Here is a 15,850-nt window from a genome sequence, read left to right as displayed (position 1 = left end):
ACCTGATTTTTGGCATATTTACACATGTCCCAACTTACACCTAAATGGAATCTGCCAAATTTGTTGTGTTTGTAGGTCAACAGACATAAAGTCATATTTACACATGAGTCGAGAGAGACACTGGAGGTTAAGAGTCTCATGGCACAACACAATAGCACCATCGCCGGGGTTCGAACCCACAACCTTCCGATTATGAATCTGAGTCCCCCCCCCCGTGCCTTCTCAGTACCTTTTGAATAACCTTGGAAATTAGACCCTTTGAGCAAGCTTTATTCTGTGCAAACAACGAGAGTGAAAACATCAACAACAAAAATGAATCATGTTCGTGTACGCTACGGCCGTTTTCATTACGTTTTTTAATTCGTCACTTTTCATGAGAGAGTACTTACCAGTAATTGTATAGATACCAGTTATGGAGAGTAATATCACTATGGAAACATAGATGTTCCAATCAAATGCTTGTTGAATAAATACTGCTCCAGCGAAGATGTCAACCTTAAGTAACAAAATATAACACCGATCAAAATATATTTTCACTAATATTATAAGTATCGCACTCAATAATTATTTTTCATTTCATCATTTGTTTTGATCAAATCACATCTGATGACCTGACCCCAGATGAAAATTCACGTGCAATAGAATGATTTGAGTAGGCACCAATAGTCGCGACTAATTTAGGGGTATTGAAACAAACACTGACCACGCGTGGATCAAGACCGACGGATTAATCCAACAATGCTAACTGCATGCAAATACGACAATGAAACCAATGGTTCAAGAGACGGAGTAAATACAAACACATGGATAAACTTGCACATAAAAACAATTTCAGCAACATTTGCATATGTCAAACGAAAGGTTTACAAAAGTTTATTATATATATTAGTCAACTTTCACCAAGTCATAATCGAAAGCCGCTACAACCCTAATAGAAACAATGAGATAATGAGATATGACTCGTCTATAGCAAATGCGCGAGCGCACAAAAATCACTCAACTTGATAAACCTATAAAGCAATTTTAATGAAACTTAAAAGAGATCGCCATGTCAAATCCGTGACGGTGTTAATATAAATGTAAGCCGAGGGCCGAATTTACCATTGGGCGGGCCAGATGGGCCCGTGTATGATTGATGGGGCCCAAAATTGCCGTGCATCTTCCCTTTTAGCCCGAAAAACACAAATTGGGTGAAATTGCAAAATTGCAATGTTAACATTGTACAGGGCCCCCAAAAAGATAAGTCCGGCCCTGAATATCTTACCGATATTTTAGTAAATATGTACAAGAAGAGAGCCAAGACGGACATGAATAATCTCAAACGTTGACCACCGTATCTCTTCTTAAGATATTCTGGCATTGTGTACACCTAAAATGAAATAGCATGGTGAAGAAGAGGTAACAATTGTAAACAATAACATTGCTAACTCCGAGAGTGAAATAAACAATCGTAGCCACATCGACTTTACATTATTATTATGTGGGGAAAATTTAAACAAATAAAACTTAATTCATTCATTGAAATTGATTACTAAGTAATTAAAAGATAAATAAATAAATTAAAGGGGCATTTCGTGATCCAGCCTCATCCCCCCACTTTTCTCAAAAAAAGGTGAGATTTTTATACCACTGGATACCTCTGGCTACATAATGTTTATGTACCAAATATTTCTTGCAGATTAATTCGTTTAGCAAAAATATCGCCAAATTTGAATTTTGTTCTGGTGCACCAGAACGAAATTACAACAGTGGCCTATGGAGCAGTGTAATACACATAATCATGCATAACTCGCAAACGCAAAATCGGAATCAACTGAAATTTTGGGAATAAGCTTTTTTCGTGGATATCTACTCAAAAATGTCATAAAAAGAGGATGCTAGGATCACGAAATCCTCCTTTAAATAAATAAATAAATAAATAAATAAATAAATAAATAAATAAATAAATAAAATAATTCATTAATATTTAATTATTTAATTAATTAATTAATGAATTAATTCATAATTAAATAATGAATGAATTAATCAATCAATCAATCAATCAATTAATTAATTAATTAATTAATTAATTATTAATTAATTAATATCAACACAGGCACTTACCCCAGCTGAGACATAAACAGGCAGGAAAACCCAACCCAGGAACACGAGTGCAAAGACAGACTGATAAAAAACAAATGAATGTTATTAAGTTCATGTACCGATTCATGGTAGATAATTATTCGTATCTATATTTTTGCTAATGATATCTTCTAAATTCCCCCTCATCTTAAACATATTTTTGTCATAATCATATTCTATAATCCAGTTTCATTATTGTCAATTCTTAAACACTTGAGAATGTTCTTGCAATCTTATTGGTTCTTACCCGTGTGATATGACACGATATCACACACTTTAGCGCGTGCGTGTCGACGCGATACTCGTACGCGATATTTGAACCAATAGGAGGTGCATTAGCAACAACCGGACTGATCGATTCTAAGCCCTAGGTAAATCCTTGTAAAATGTAGGATTTAATTTGATTAAAATTTGGTTTATTTATGATCAACTGAATTGAAGTGTTTAAGAATGAGAATAAAGGTATTGTTTTTCGCCGCTGTCGTGCATCTATCGTCTCATATAACACGCGACATCATTATTTTCGGCGTAAAACAACTCGGCTTCGCCTCGTTGTTTTACTTAAAATAATGATGTCGCCCGTGTTATATGAGACAATAGATGCACTCCAGCGGCTAAAAACAATACCTTTATGCTCTAATTAGAAAATGAAACACCGCGAAATCTCGGGAACAATCAATCGTCTTATAAATTAGAAACCAACTATTGGGTAGTAAGTAAGGACTTACCATAATTTCGTAGGCTCCGACCGCAATACCAGAAGTAGCACCTGTACCTGCCAGACCAATGAAATGTCCTGTACCTATGTTACTCGCAAATAGAGAGGCACCCACCTGTAATTAAAGTAAACATACACTATGGACCACAATAGCATCATCCCAATGGCATAGTCCAATAACCTCAATTACATAATCATAGTGCAAAATCTGACCTCAAGTTATAGCGTATGAGTATTTGTACCCAAATTTTCAAAGGTCATTCAATGAATGTACAAATGTATTGGGGTTTAGGAACTGTGCCTCGGATAGATGAGCATGTTGTGGATCCTAGTGATAACGCTATAAAATCTTACAAAGTAAGCTACTGATGCCATTGTCCAATCACCCTGAGTCATATACGCACCGAATCGCTGGCCGGCCAGCGAAACCCCCGTGGCATGAGGTCGGACTGGTCGGTCATCCGAGGGGTCCCAGGGTCAATTCCATGGGGTACCGAGTCAAATATTTGTTCACCTTCTCTCCTTTTTCGTTCCTTCTCTGTCTTTCGATACCAAAAACATGGTCCGCGTTAGGGTTAAAGCCATATTATAACATTTGCTGAGGAGGGCGCCCTCAATATTTTTAAAAATTCTGTTTTTTACACGAGTGATATGTACTTTAGTAAACTAACATACCCTACAAAAATCAAGACTTGAGGTGCTGTAGTTTTGTCAAAATCCGAGATTTTGAATAAATCGTCTTATGGGTGGAAATAAACGTCTTATGGGGTTTTTTATAATTTTTTTAAATAGCGATTTTCTTTGTATTGCCTCATCTGTTTAGGCCCAAATTAAAAGAGGACATATCTGACAGTGAAAACTAACATTTTTTAACAACAATTTACAATGCTATTTCTTATGGAAATGTTATAATATGGCTTTAACATTCATACTAGTACTATTAACAACAACAACAACTAGACATTGTGCTCACAGAGCACGGCCCTTAGCCAGTGTTGTTGATCTTTTTATGACTTTTGACCTAGAGTTGTTCATGCGACATTTGTACCACCAGCCTATGGTTCATAGTGGTGACGACATTGTAGGGCTACTATGTAACTTACGGGAGCAGCAGCATTTTGAAAAGGGGAAAGAAAGAAGAAGAATCGGACAGAAAGAGAAGACCTAGCTTAGCTAGGTACATACACAGATATCCTTGGAAGGCTCTGTAAAGATTGTTTACCTATCTTTACAAAACCTGGCAAGGACATACCTATTCTTACTATAATGTATACTTTAAAGTACACATGATGAGGAATGATCAGCCCAATTATTATTTTACATGGCTCATTGAACCACAATGGGCTTGTAAGGACTATAATATATCTTTGCTATAAATGGATGATATATTTGTATGCAAATATATCATGGGGTAGACTGCTTTGCATTCCTTTTTTGAACAATTCATACCATTCCATGCATTAAAACACAACACATCCACATCCCCAGTGACTGCCCTGCCCAGAGAAAACAGGATAGATAGCTGTTGGATCAGAACAGGATTGGTGGATTTTCCATGGTGGGATTAGAGGGATAATAAATGTAAATGGTCTACTACAGTAGACTATTCATGGGTGGTCATATCCCCCCCCCCAGTCAATTATAGTGAAAATTACGTTTTTGGTCATCGTCCGTAAGTGGAAGAACTTTGACCGCAAATGATCACGTGACATTTGTGGCACCACCCAATGGTCCTAGTGCTCAACTATGGTCAACATGGCAAAAAGCATATGGCTACGATGTCCGATTTCAGGTATTTGGTTACATGCCGGAAATGACCCCTAAATGACCTTTGACCCCAATTCTGTGTACAACTTTTAGACAATAGCAATAGACGATGCATGTGTGCAAGTGATGTCACGGTGCTATGTAGTATGGGGAAGGGGTAGCATTTTAAGTGAAAAACACGTTTTGGGCTATAATGACCTTGACATGACATTTGCGCCCGACATTTTCACGTGACATTTGTGGCACCCCCCAATGGTCATGATAACTAAATTTCGTCAAAATTGACAAATGCATATTGCTACGATGGCTCATTATATGATTGGTAGAAAGAAAGAAAGAAAGAACTAGAGCAACTGTGCCCTTTGCAAGGGCACGAGGTAAGTTAGGCGTATGACTGTGATGACATCATTACGCAGCAATACTGTGCAACGTTAAATTTGACCCGACCTTTGTCTTTGGTTGACCTTTTCGGTTTCATATTCTGAGCAACGTTAAATTTGACCTCGGATGACCTTTTCGGTTTTACACTCCCCAAGTGTTAGGGATCATTTGCCGCAAGTTGCAGCCTGATCGGAGCAACTTTAAATTTGACCTGACCTTTGACCTCACATGACCTTTGCGGTTTCATACTTCCCAGGGATCATTTCTCCCGACTTACAGCCCAATTGGAGCAACTTCAAATTTGCCCTGACCTTTGACCTCACATGACCGTTGTGGTTTTATACTCCCCAAGTGTCAGGGATCATTTCCCCCGACTTACAGCCCAATTAGAGCAACTTAAATTTGACCTGACCTTTGACCTCACATGACCTTTGTGGTTTTATACTCCCCAAGTGTCAGGGATCATTTTCCCCGACTTACAGCCTACTTGGAGCAACTTCAAATTTGACCTGACCTTTGACCTCACTTGACCTTTGTGGTTTTATACTCCCCAAGTGTCAGGGATCATTTTCCCCGAGTTACAGCCCAATCGGAGCAACTTGTAATTTGACCTGACCTTTGACCTCACATGACCTTTGTGGTTTTATACTCCCAAAGTGTCAGGGATCATTTTCCCCGACTTACAGCCTAATTGGAGGAACTTCAAATTTGACCTGACCTTTGACCTCACTTGACCTTTGTGGTTTTATACTCCCAAAGTGTCAGGGATCATTTTCCCCGACTTACAGCCTAATTGGAGCAACTTCAAAATTGACCTGACCTTTGACCTCACTTGACCTTTGTGGTTTTATACTCCCAAAGTGTCAGGGATCATTTTCCCCGACTTACAGCCTCATTGGAGCAACTTCAAATTTGACCTGACCTTTGACCTCGCATGACCTTTGTGGTTTTATACTCCCAAAGTGTCAGGGATCATTTTCCCCGACTTACAGCCTAATTGGAGCAACTTCAAATTTGACCTGACCTTTGACCTCACTTGACCTTCGTGGTTTTATACTCCCCACGTGTCAGGGATCATTTTCCCCGACGTACAGCCCAATTGGAGCAACTTTAAATTTGACCTGACCTTTGACCTCACATGACCTTTGTGGTTTTATACTCCCAAAGTGTCAGGGATCATTTTCCCCGACTTACAGCCTCATTGGAGCAACTTCAAATTTGACCTGACCTTTGACCTCACATGACCTTTGTGGTTTTATACTCCCAAAGTGTCAGGGATCATTTTCCCCGACTTACAGCCTCATTGGAGCAACTTCAAATTTGACCTGACCTTTGACCTCACATGACCTTTGTGGTTTTATACTCCCTAAGTGTCAGGGATCATTTTCCCCGAGTTACAGCCCAATCGGAGCAACTTGTAATTTGACCTGACCTTTGACCTCACATGACCTTTGCGGTTTCATACTCCCCAAGTGTCAGGGATCATTTTCCCCGAGTTACAGCCCAATCGGAGCAACTTTAAATTTGACCTGACCTTTGACCTCACATGACCTTTGTGGTTTAATGCGGTCATATTTCAACATTTTACTTACCCCTCACCCCCTTATTCACCATTATTGCGTCATCTGTAGAAACTATATAGTGGGATTATTGATTTTCATATATGCATCATGGGAAGGCGTGATGCAGTTTTAGCCAAGATATCACCCCCCCCACACACACACACACACACCCACACCCTATAGCCATCAGTGGAAATGATGTAGCTGTTTATATCTAGCATACAGGCATCACATCACAAGTTACACTCAAGATATGTAACAAAATTGGCATCTGAACATACCTCAGTTTGTTTCGTGTGAATCGCCCACTTGGGGTTTCATACACCCCAACTGGGCTGTTCCAGTTGAAATTCATACAACCTCTCCGGAAGACATTCTCTTAATCTCCCACACAGGGTGTGTGAATTTCGAATGGGCCTACCTCAATGGGTGACTCCATTTGTAATATTCACTCCCTGTGTGGACGATTCCAGTCATGTCTTGCATGAAGGGTGTATGGATTGCAGTTGGAATAGCCAAAATTTACACGTTTTGATGTATGGATTGCAGCTGCAATAGCCAGGCAGCGACTGGTATGATAGAGCCGGCAACTTGTGAAACCGCCCGGCCGTATGACATTTTCCACACGGTTGACGATGGAAATATACTGAATTTAGAGAATGCACGGCATTCACCACCTGGCAATAGACGAATCCAGACGAAGTTTTACACGTTTTGAAGCACAGACAGCAGAACCATTGCTTGTTTATCAAAACACTAGACTAGATGTCTCCATGTTTTGCCCCTAATTATAATGGGGGGTGCGGCACATATGAGGCAAAAATTACCATTTTTGACCCCTGTGACCCCTGGATGACCTCCGATATTAAAACTTTTTAAGACTTTTGTAGCCACTGACCCAATACGGCTTGCCTATGCGTTTGGTCGAAATCCGATCACGGATGTAGCACTAGTAGTCAATTGTGAGAAAGAAAGAAAGAAAGAAAGAACTAGAGCAACTGTGCCCTTTGCAAGGGCACGAGGTAAGTTAGGCGTATGACTGTGATGACATCACACAGCAATACTGTGCAACGTTAAATTTGACCCGACCTTTGTCTTCGGTTGACCTTTTCGGTTTCATATTCTGAGCAACGTTAAATTTGACCTCGGATGACCTTTTCGGTTTTACACTCCCCAAGTGTTAGGGATCATTTGCCGCAAGTTGCAGCCTGATCGGAGCAACTTTAAATTTGACGTGACCTTCGAACTTGGATGACCTTTCCAGTTTCATACTTCTCAAGTGTCAGGGATTATTTTCCCCGAATTGCAGCCCAATCAGAGCAACTTTAAATTTTACCTGACCTTTGACCTCGGATGACCTTTGCGGTTTAATACTTCCCAAGTGTCAGGGATCATTTCCCCGACTTACAGCCCAATTGGACCAACTTCAAATTTGACCTGACCTTTGACCTCACATGACCTTTGCGGTTTCATACTCCTCAAGTGTCAGGGATCATTTTCCCCAATTGCAGCCCAATCAGCAACTTTAAATTTGACCTGACCTTTGACCTCGAATGACCTTTGCGGTTTAATACTTCCCAGGGATCATTTCCCCCACTTACAGCCCAATTGGAGCAACTTCAAATTTGCCCTGACCTTTGACCTCACATGACCGTTGTGGTTTTATACTCCCCAAGTGTCAGGGATCATTTCCCCGACTTACAGCCCAATTGGAGCAACTTTAAATTTGACCTGACCTTTGACCTCACATGACCTTTGTGGTTTTATACTCCCCAAGTGTCAGGGATCATTTTCCCCGACTTACAGCCTAATTGGAGCAACTTCAAATTTGACCTGACCTTTGACCTCACATGACCTTTGTGGTTTTATACTCCCCAAGTGTCAGGGATCATTTTCCCCGACTTACAGCTCAATTGGAGCAACTTTAAATTTGACCTGACCTTTGACCTCACATGACCTTTGTGGTTTTATACTCCTAAAGTGTCGGGGATCATTTTCCCTGACTTACAGCCTAATTGGAGCAACTTCAAATTTGACCTGACCTTTGACCTCACATGACCTTTGTGGTTTTATACTCCCCAAGTGTCAGGGATCATTTTCCCGAGTTACAGCCCAATCGGAGCAACTTGTAATTTGACCTGACCTTTGACCTCACATGACCTTTGCAGTTTAATGCGGTCATATGTCAACATTTTACTTACCCCCCCCATTATTTACCATTATTGCGTCATCTGTAGAAACTATAAAGTGGGATTATTGATTTTCATAAATGCATCATGGGAAGGCATGATGCAGTTTTAGCCAAGATATCACCCCCCCACACACACACACACACACCCCACCCCCAACCAGTTCCGATACATTTCTTCAAGAAAGAAGAAAAGTACGTGTGTGCAGTACCAGTGCAGCACAAAAGCTTTTATAGTACTAATACCACTGCATCACTAACCTCACAATATTCAGATCAAATCTGATTGAATGAAGTCATTTCCCACAATAGCCTATTTCACAACCACATGTAATAGCTTCTAATACCATTGCCATCTCTACATGTACATGTACAAACAACTGCAATCACACCTATTTAAAGACATGACTATCTCAAGCAATGCATAATACTGTTGTAGCTGTTTATATCTAGCATACAGGCATCACATCACAAGTTACACTCAAGATATGTAACAAAATTGGCATCTGAACATACCTCAGTTTGTTTCGTGTGAATCGCCCACTTGCGGTTTCACACACCCCAACTGGGCTGTTCCAGTTGAAATTCATACAACCTCTCCGGAAGACATTATCTTAATCTCCCACACAGGGCGTGTGAATTTCGAATGGGCCTACCTCAATGGGTGACTCCGTTTGTAATATTCACTCCCTGTGTGGACGATTCCCGTCATGTCTTGCATGACGGGTGTATGGATTGCAGTTGGAATAGCCAAAATTTACATGTTTTGATGTATGGATTGCAGCTGCAATAGCCAGGCGGCGACTGGTATGATAGAGCCGGCAACTTGTGAAACCGCCCGGCCGTATGACATTTTCCACACGGTTGACGATGGAAATTTACTGAATTTAGAGAATGCACGGCATTCACCACCTAACACTAGACCAATTGAGACGAAAATTTACACGTTTTGAAGCACAGACAGCAGAACCATTGCCTGTGGTTATCTCTTGTTTATCAAAACACTAGACTAGATGTCTCCATGTTTTGCCCCTAATTATAATGGGGGTGCGGCACATATGAGGCAAAACTGACCATTTCGGACCCCTGTGACCCCCTGGATGACCTCCGATATTAAAACATTTTAAGACTTTTGTAGCCACCTACCCAATACGGCTTGGGTATGCATTTGGTCGAAATCCGATCACGGATGTAGCACAAGTAGTCAATTGTGAGAAAGAAAGAAAGAAAGAAACAGCAAGAAAAAAATAAGTTAGGCTGCACGCCTAACTTAAACGCCTAACTTAAAGAAACAAACAGCAAGAAAAAAATAAGTTAGGCTGCACGCCTAACTTAAAGAAAGAAAGAAAGAAAGAAAGAATCAGAATCTAAGAAAAAGAGACCCTTAGCCAAATGCCATTTGGCTAAGGTAACAACAACAACAATATCTTCTCATTAGTTTAAATAAGCATCATTTCAATTTCAAATTCAATCGCTGGTTCTTCTTACACCAGAGGATGATTTAATCACTTCCCAGCAAGTCTTGCGGTTAGCAGAGCTGTGTGAGTGAACATGACACCACTACCCGCCCACTACATACACACGTGCATGGTTAAATTTGAATTTGGACAGATATATTTAAAACAAAAACACCTTCAAAAAGTTGGTCGATTTCACATTTTATGTTATCTACTGAAGGTGTGTATTATTATCCTTCATGCATACATCACTTTAAATCTGAAATCGACCAAGTAATAATGACACACGGGCAATTCTAAAACAACATCTTTTGCACAGAGTCCCGGGCACAGAGTTCACTGTGATTTGAAAAGTAAAGTGGCAGTTGAAACTCTAGTGATAACACTTTTACAGTGCATGATGGGGCTTCCTTAAATCATCCTCTGTTCTTACACTCACCGGAAACCATAGCATACTTCGTCCTGCAAGAAAGTAACCTTGGGCATTGCTACGATGAGACTTGTACATAGACTACAGATGCAAAGAAATTAAAAAGAACGATGAGACTTGTACATAGACTACAGATGCAAAGAAATTAAAAAGAACGATGAGACTTGTACATAGACTACAGATGCAAAGAAATTCAAAAGAGAGACATTTCCAATTCAATGAGACTTGTACATAGACTACAGATGCAAAGAAATTCAAAAGAGAGACATTTCCAATTCAATATAATTTTGGAATGTATGAGACATTTCCAATTCAATATAATTTTGGATTTTTTATTATCTTTTTATACACACAATTGATATGCCTATAAATCCCCTCCTATACAATATTCAGATATTCAAGGATACGAAAATCTTCCAAGCTTTTTAATCAGTGCAGTATTTATATGTAGTGAATGGTGAAACTTTTCGTCAAGACTAAATATTTTTAACAGGCACAAGACTTTTTTAAAAGCTTGGAGAGCGTCGAATCTGAGAAGGAGAAGCACCTTCGGGCTTTGACAATTGAGAAAAGGGAAAAAGCTAAACACTTTTTATGTTTATAATATGGTGACCGCACTGACCGGTCACCCTGCTGCCTTTGTGAAAAATGCATTTCTTATGCATTCTGGCTATGCATTATCATAATCACAGCTTGACAAACACTTTACAGACCAACTCAGTGATAATACCCGAATATTCATGAATGAACATACATGTACTTTATAACTCATGAACTTACACACTTATTTTCTTTCTAACAAGTGACCGATCTCGTTGTTTGCAAAGTTCACAAAGTGTCACTTGGTTTCTTTACATGTATAATTTTTAGTTTCGTGTAAACATTGACAAATATGCACTGATATAATCAGTGTTGGTGTTGCATATTGAAGATTGTTTTCATAGAATGGTATTCAAAGCGCTTCGCGCTTCTATACCTTAATACCTAGTATCAAAGACAAATCTATAGCATACATAATTTTATACAGTATGGAACAAACCAATATGCAGGATACAGGTAGTATGTTTGGATCTTCAGGTGTAAAGCCATAGGACATGTGATTCAAATGGCGGGCGGACGGCCCCCGACGGACAAACCTATACTGGGGTAACCCTCAAGTCAAGTAAGGGCGTACCTTAATCATTATAATACACACAGTATCGTAAAACAAAAAATAAAAAAGAGCCGGGAATACTTGCAGAATAGTTACCCTTACACTACACATTAACCCTAACTCTAAATGTCCTTAAGGGATCTGGAATGAGCGTTTTGAGCGTTTCGACAGTATTTTTGTGGGACATGAGAGCACATCAGACATATCGAATTGCATTCTGAATACGAAGAATGTCTTTCTGATATCAAATAATTTTCATTTTTATGATTTATAATATATCTAAAGTAAAAATATATAACAATAATTTTTTTCAATACAAGAGTTTTTTGACACATACATGCACATAAATACAGGCGCCATTACCCCCCCCCCCCACCTCATAAAATCTTCCGGAGCCTCTGAAATAGCTGACAAATGACCAGCTTATATACATGCATATCAGATGCAATAAAACGATTAATGAATGAATTAAGATAGCAGATATCACTTAACAAATACAAGTCCAACTTACCAGCAAGCCAACAAAAATAACGAATACAAAGTACAAAACTATTATGGCGATATCCGCTGGGTGCATTCCATCGTACGCCATGGTGAATTCGGAAAACTTGTTCAGCCACTTGCTCGTGGTATAATAGCAATAGAGATGGGGAAAGTATGAACCCTTGTCCGTGCCCCGCTCAGTGTCCCCAGCCCTCGTCAAGTCGATGTAAATGACGGTATCGCGCGATAGCTTCTTCCTCCTTCGTGTGGAGAAAACTATGCATGCCAAACCAAGTAACTGAGGCGATTTATGCCTCAGATTCCTATTATGCTTTGACAGATTGTGTGATCACTGGGTCAAAACAAATCACTAATCTTCAGTCATGGTAGCTCATGGTGACGGTGTTGCCGGACGTTTTCGGTGCTGAATGCGTGTATTGTTGCCAGACCATTTTCTGACTAGCGAAATTCATAATTCGAGGGCTTAGTGCCACAAGGTCCTATCTGCATTTTGGCCATTTTGAGAAAATCAGCTTTGAAATTTTTTGTCATGTTTCAAATTGATTGTAGAGTGTTACTTGATAGGATCAGTGTTGTAAACTTAATACCTGACTTAAAGGAGTATTTCGTGATCCTAGCATCCTCTTTTTATGACATTTTTCAGTACATATCCACGAAAAAAGCATATTCCCGAAATTTCAGTTGATTCCGATTTTGCGTGCGAGTTATGCATGATTATGTGTATTACACTGCTCCATAGACAATACGTTGTAATTTCGTTAGAACGAAATTCAAATTTCGCGATATCTTTGCTAAACTAATTAATCTGCAAGAAATATTGTGTACATAAACATTATGTAGCCAGAGTATTCCAGTGATATAAAAATCTCAACTTTTTTTGAGAAAAGTGGGGGATGAGGCTGTGGATCACGAAATGCCCTTTTAATACCTGACAAATTTTAATAGTCAGGAACATGTTTTTTTTACCTATTTCGGAAGTGTGAGCATGGCATTTTTTTTAAATATTGTTTATCATTGAACGTGCATGTGCAGATAGCACCTTGTGGCACTAAGCTCTTGAATTAATTATTAACTCGAACAAAAATGATTTCAGGTAAAGAAAAGAGCTAAGGATTTATTTTCTTACCTCGATATTTTTGTCAGGTAAGGATTTATTTCTTTACTTCGCACATGAAATGATTTTGTCAGGTAGGAAAAGAGGAAAGGATTGAAACTTTCAGTCTTCAGCTGGGTTTTGATCCGGGGTTTTGATGCAAATGACCTTGAGTACCGGACACTTCCGGTATTGATGACAATCGGCGAGGAATGTCCTGAACATTCCTCGCCGATTGTCATCAATACCAGGTGGAAACGACTCAGCTGCGGTTTTTCAGCTGAAAGCCAGCGGACTCTTCGAAGCTCTTCAACACCAAGGATGTCTGTATCCCGGGGCACAGTGTCATCGACCCTATATCTTCATGGCAGAAATCGCCATGGTAGGTTGAATCCACAGCCACGATTGGCCATTTGGTTCAGACCTTTGAAGCTCTTTGAGACGAATAATTAGTCGAGGGACATGTAAGGCTACTCACAATAGCCGGGTAATTGATCTTGGTTGTGCGTGAATAAGCTTGTATACCCCATTGAGGTCAATGGTCATCGACTTTTATACTGCCTAGTAGTGAGTGCAGCTGAACATGTACTACACGATGTATTCCATACAGGACCAACGCAATATAAAATTAGAGTTTTGGTCCGATTTTGAGTTCAAAGCGCACGGCCAATTTTCAAAGCGCATTCTAGCGACCATCATATCTGTTCAACACGTATTTTCAAGTGTATGAGACCACATCTGGTTTCTTGAGAAAAATTCATATACGGGAGATATTCAGCATTTTCTAACCCGGTATCCGAAGATTTTCGTCTGATATCAAAATCGTGCATAGCAATTCACGTGTATCGATCCCGTGTATTCATTTTATTGTCTCTGCTGCACCAAATAATTATTAGCCAGGCGGTGTCGGTGTGCGGGGTACGTATTTTAGACCGTGAGGGCGTGAGCAGCGTTGGTTTGAGCGTGGCGTGAACATGGTGAAAGAGGCTATATGGATGAGGGCGGAGCAACCATCCCTCAACCGTGAGGTAGTCCGACAAGTAGGACCTGTTTTTTTCTTAGTTTACCAACTATACTCTGGTCACCCTATACTCTACTCTGATCGCTCAAGAAAGATTAACCACAAAAATCCAGCGGACACCACTTCGAATCTCTTCAACACCAAGGATGTCTGTATCCCGGGGTACGTATTTTAGACCGTGAGGGCGTGAGCAGCGTTGGTTTGAGCGTGGCGTGAACATGGTGAAAGAGGCTATTGCGCCATGTGAGATAGTGATCATAGTGTGAAATGTGTATAGTCTGGTAACTTAGAGAAAAAAAATGGTCCTGCTCGTCGGACTACCGTGAGGATGCGTCCGGGCCAAACTGTCACACTCCTGGGACCGAATCATAAAGGACATTCCTCGCCGATTGTCATCAAAACCGGAAGTGTCCGGTACATGAAATCACAACCCATCACAAACCAGCTGAAGACTGAAGATTTCAGTCGCAACGTCGGTTCGTCCGTCAAATATCTGGTTGAGGTAAGGAAAAAATCCTTACCTGGCAAAAAAACGTGGTAAGAAAATAAATCGTTTCCTCTTTTCCTACCTGACCAAAAATCATTTAATGTGCGAAGTAAGGAAATAAATCCTTACCTGCCAAAAAAAACCGAGGTAAGAAAATAAATCCTTACCTCTTTTTCTTACCTGACAAAATCATTTTGTTCGAGGTAAGGAAATAAATCCTTACATACCAAAAAAATTCGCGGTAAGGAAATAAATCTTTAAGTTTTTCTTACCTTACAAAATCATTTAATGTTCGAGGTAAGGAGAAAAACCCTTACCTGGGAAAAATATCGAGGTAAGAAAATAAATCCTTACCTCTTTTACCTGACAAAATTCGAGGTAAGGAAATAAATCCTTAACTTTTTTCCTTACCTGACAAAATCATTTTCGTTCGAGGTAAGAAAATAAATCATTACCTCTTTTCCTTACCTGACAAAATCATTTTTGTGTGAGGTAAGGAAATAAATTCTACCCTCTTTTCCTTACCTGACAAAATCATTTTTTGTGTGAGGTAAGGAAATTACTTACCGACAAAATGTGCGCGGTAAGGAGAAAAATCCTTACCTGGCAAAAAGAATCGAGGTAAGAAAATAAACCCTTACCTCTTTTCCTTACAAAATCATTTATTGTACTTGTGCACTCGAATGGCCAAGTTTTCAGTATAAGATCGACGGTGGCGGCGGGAGCAAATTTAGAGGGAGGCGAGCATAAATCTTACTGGGACATTTGCACGTGAAGCGCGCGAAAATTTAAATTTCAGACTATTATAGCCCAAAGTGGAAGTGTATTTTGCTTTCTAAGCTATATAGTGGTGCCTGTTTTCGGTCTTAAAGGAAGATGAACAGGGCAATGTTGGGCCCCAAAACTTAGGAACCCCGGATCCATCTGGCCCAATGGTAAATCTGGCCCTGACTATTTCTTAGACATGT

At 39.8% G+C, this 15,850-nt stretch overlaps 1 protein-coding gene across 1 annotated transcript in view; it reads right to left on the bottom strand.

The window, feature by feature from the left end:
* The window catches only part of LOC140157563 (sodium/myo-inositol cotransporter 2-like), a 39,716-nt gene extending 26,731 nt beyond the window's left edge, over nucleotides 1-12,985 (bottom strand). Inside the window, exons 1-6 of the mRNA XM_072180796.1 lie at nucleotides 12,289-12,985; nucleotides 10,634-10,705; nucleotides 2,850-2,954; nucleotides 2,104-2,163; nucleotides 1,265-1,369; nucleotides 390-495 (exon numbers count right to left, since the gene is read on the bottom strand). Coding sequence (XP_072036897.1) covers nucleotides 390-495; nucleotides 1,265-1,369; nucleotides 2,104-2,163; nucleotides 2,850-2,954; nucleotides 10,634-10,705; nucleotides 12,289-12,369 — 529 coding nt within the window. The 5' untranslated portion in view covers nucleotides 12,370-12,985. The remainder of the gene's footprint in view (nucleotides 1-389; nucleotides 496-1,264; nucleotides 1,370-2,103; nucleotides 2,164-2,849; nucleotides 2,955-10,633; nucleotides 10,706-12,288) is intronic.
* Between the last annotated feature and the right edge of the window lie 2,865 nt (nucleotides 12,986-15,850).

Source organism: Amphiura filiformis, chromosome 7, assembly GCF_039555335.1.
Source record: "Amphiura filiformis chromosome 7, Afil_fr2py, whole genome shotgun sequence".
In the NCBI taxonomy this organism is placed as follows: domain Eukaryota; kingdom Metazoa; phylum Echinodermata; class Ophiuroidea; order Amphilepidida; family Amphiuridae; genus Amphiura; species Amphiura filiformis.
Note: the sequence above shows the minus strand (reverse complement) of the source record. Positions and strands in the feature narration are given on the sequence as shown.